This window comes from Brassica oleracea, chromosome C2 (assembly GCF_000695525.1).
Source record: "Brassica oleracea var. oleracea cultivar TO1000 chromosome C2, BOL, whole genome shotgun sequence".
Lineage (NCBI taxonomy): Eukaryota > Viridiplantae > Streptophyta > Magnoliopsida > Brassicales > Brassicaceae > Brassica > Brassica oleracea.
The window spans coordinates 15,300,308-15,302,789 of NC_027749.1; the positions used below are offsets into that span (position 1 = coordinate 15,300,308).

A 2,482-nucleotide genomic window follows, 5' to 3' on the forward strand; every position below is an offset into this window, starting at 1 on the left:
TATTTTGATATAAAAGTTTATTGGTACAAAAAGAAGAGAGGACTACGAATTACTATGGAGTTATCAATATCACAGTTAAAAATAGGAAAATGAAAGAGGTAAATAAATTTCCTTTTATAATTGCTATAGATTGCGGTTGTACCACGGCTCTGCTCTTGCTTTTAAGAACTTGCCGGTACTAAAATCTCATATACTCCAATAAAAAGCAGGCCCGAGACCCCAAAATAATTTAATAACATTTTCTCCATAAAATAATACTATTCAGAAAATAATAATCATTATTTAAACAGTATATAATTTTCTTTTTCCCTTCAAGACACCCGTGTTCTTTCCTTCTCCTCTTTCTTCTAGCTCTCTGTCTCAAATCTAAATATATAAACTTTTTTAAGCTAAATATTATTCAAGAAGTTTAAATTAAAAATTTAATCTCTATACGATGAAGAGAGAGCATGGTCACCGGGAAACCTCATCTGTAAAAGCCGGGAGCTCATCAATGACGGCCAATAAGGAAGAAGCCGGCGGATTCGACGAGCTTCTTGTGGTTTTGGGTTACAAAGTCCGATCTTCCGACATGGCTGACGTGGCACATAAGCTTGAGCAGTTAGAGATGGTTCTTGACGATGGAAACTCGCATCTTTCCGACGATACTGTTCATTACAATCCTTCTGATCTCTCTGGATGGGTCGATAGCTTGCTCTTTGATCTTAACCCTACCTGTGATCAAGTCATACCCGACCAAGATTCTGAGTACGAACTCAGTGCCATTCCTGGCTCTGCAGCGTATCCACGTGGCAAAAGGACGAGAACAGGATCCAATTCTTCGACAACAAGGTCTATGGTTGTTTTGGATTCTCAAGAAACGGGCGTGCGTTTAGTACACGCGCTGTTGGCTTGCGCGGAGGCGGTTCAACAGAACAACCTGAAGCTCGCTGACGTGCTCGTTAAGCACCTGGGCTTGCTCGCCTCGTCACAAGCCGGTGCGATGAGGAAAGTCGCGACGTACTTCGCTGAAGGGCTAGCGAGGAGGATTTACCGGATTTACCCTAGTGATGACGTCGGTTTATCGTCATTTTCGGACACTCTTCAGGTACATTTCTACGAGTGTTGTCCGTATCTCAAGTTCGCTCACTTCACGGCGAACCAAGCGATACTTGAAGCTTTTGCTACGGCTGAGAAGGTCCACGTTATTGATTTAGGGCTTAATCAAGGCTTGCAATGGCCGGCTCTTATTCAAGCTCTAGCTCTCCGTCCAGGTGGTCCACCAGATTTTCGGTTAACCGGAATTGGTTCTTCGTTAACCGGCCAGTCGATTCAAGAAGTTGGATGGAAACTTGGGCAGCTTGCTAATGCAGTTGGTGTGAATTTCGAATTCAAGAGCATTGTCTTGAATAGTTTATCTGATCTTAAACAGGAAATGCTTGAGATTCGAACAGGTTCAGAATCCATAGCGGTTAACTCGGTTTTTGAGCTCCATCGCCTCTTGGCTCATCCCGGTTCAATCGATAACATTCTGTTAACGATTAAGTCGATTAAACCAGACATCATAACTGTAGTCGAGCAAGAAGCGAACCACAACGGGGCCGTTTTCCTCGACCGGTTTACCGAGTCGCTACATTACTACTCTAGCTTATTCGACTCACTAGAAGGCCCTTCAAGTCAAGACCGAGTGATGTCTGAGCTCTACTTAGGACGACAGATATTAAACCTAGTGGCCTGCGAAGGGGAGGACCGGGTTGAGAGACACGAGACACTGGCTCAGTGGAGAAACAGGTTCACTATGGGAGGATTTAAATCGGTTAGTATTGGTTCGTATGCGTATAAGCAAGCAAGCATGTTGTTGGCCCTTTATGCTGGAGCTGATGGGTATAAGGTGGAAGAAAATGAAGGTTGTTTGTTACTTGGATGGCAAACGCGACCACTAATCGCTACATCTGCGTGGCGTTTCAATCGTGTGGAATAAAATTGAGATAATGGGAAGTTGAAAAAATGTTTGCTACATAGTGTTATTGCATTTGAATGCTAAAGGTACCACGTTTTCCAAAATTTAATGAACTTGTTTATTTTTCTTCCATGAAATTTTGACTTTGCAAGAATAAACCTATCAGTCACTAAGACGTCAAGCCAATGAAATCAATTTAATTATCACGTGCTCCCATTGGTATGTTTTTTTTTATTCTTTAAATATTAACCGAGTATCATTTAAAAAGTTGTAACTTTAATTTTTTACTAATTTAAAAGAGATCATGTTTAGATGTCACTTAATTAGAATGTCAATTTAGCTTACGTGACAGCTTAAGAATCAATTGAAAAAAATGTTGGTGCAAATCCAATTAATAAAACATATATTAACCCAAAATAAAAGAAGCGTCTATTCTTTCCTTAAACAAAAGTTACAAAATTAACTAATATGATTAACATATATATGAAAATTAATGACTATGAATAATAAAAATTTGATAACAATTTATGCATCCTAATTCAT

The 2,482-nt window shown here is 39.8% G+C and overlaps 1 protein-coding gene across 1 annotated transcript; it reads left to right on the forward strand.

Moving 5' to 3' along the window:
* The first annotated feature begins 303 nt into the window (after window positions 1-303).
* On the forward strand, window positions 304-2,083 carry LOC106319195 (DELLA protein RGL1). The gene has a single exon (XM_013757457.1). The coding sequence runs from the start codon at window positions 437-439 to the stop codon at window positions 1,958-1,960; it is 1,524 nt and encodes a 507-aa protein (XP_013612911.1). The 5' UTR covers window positions 304-436; the 3' UTR covers window positions 1,961-2,083.
* The last annotated feature ends 399 nt before the right edge of the window (window positions 2,084-2,482 follow it).

What these genes read in the sequence shown, in the direction of transcription:
- LOC106319195 (XM_013757457.1), top strand. Translation starts at nt 437, where the DNA reads ATGAAGAGAGAGCATGGTCACCGGGAAACCTCATCTGTAAAAGCCGGG.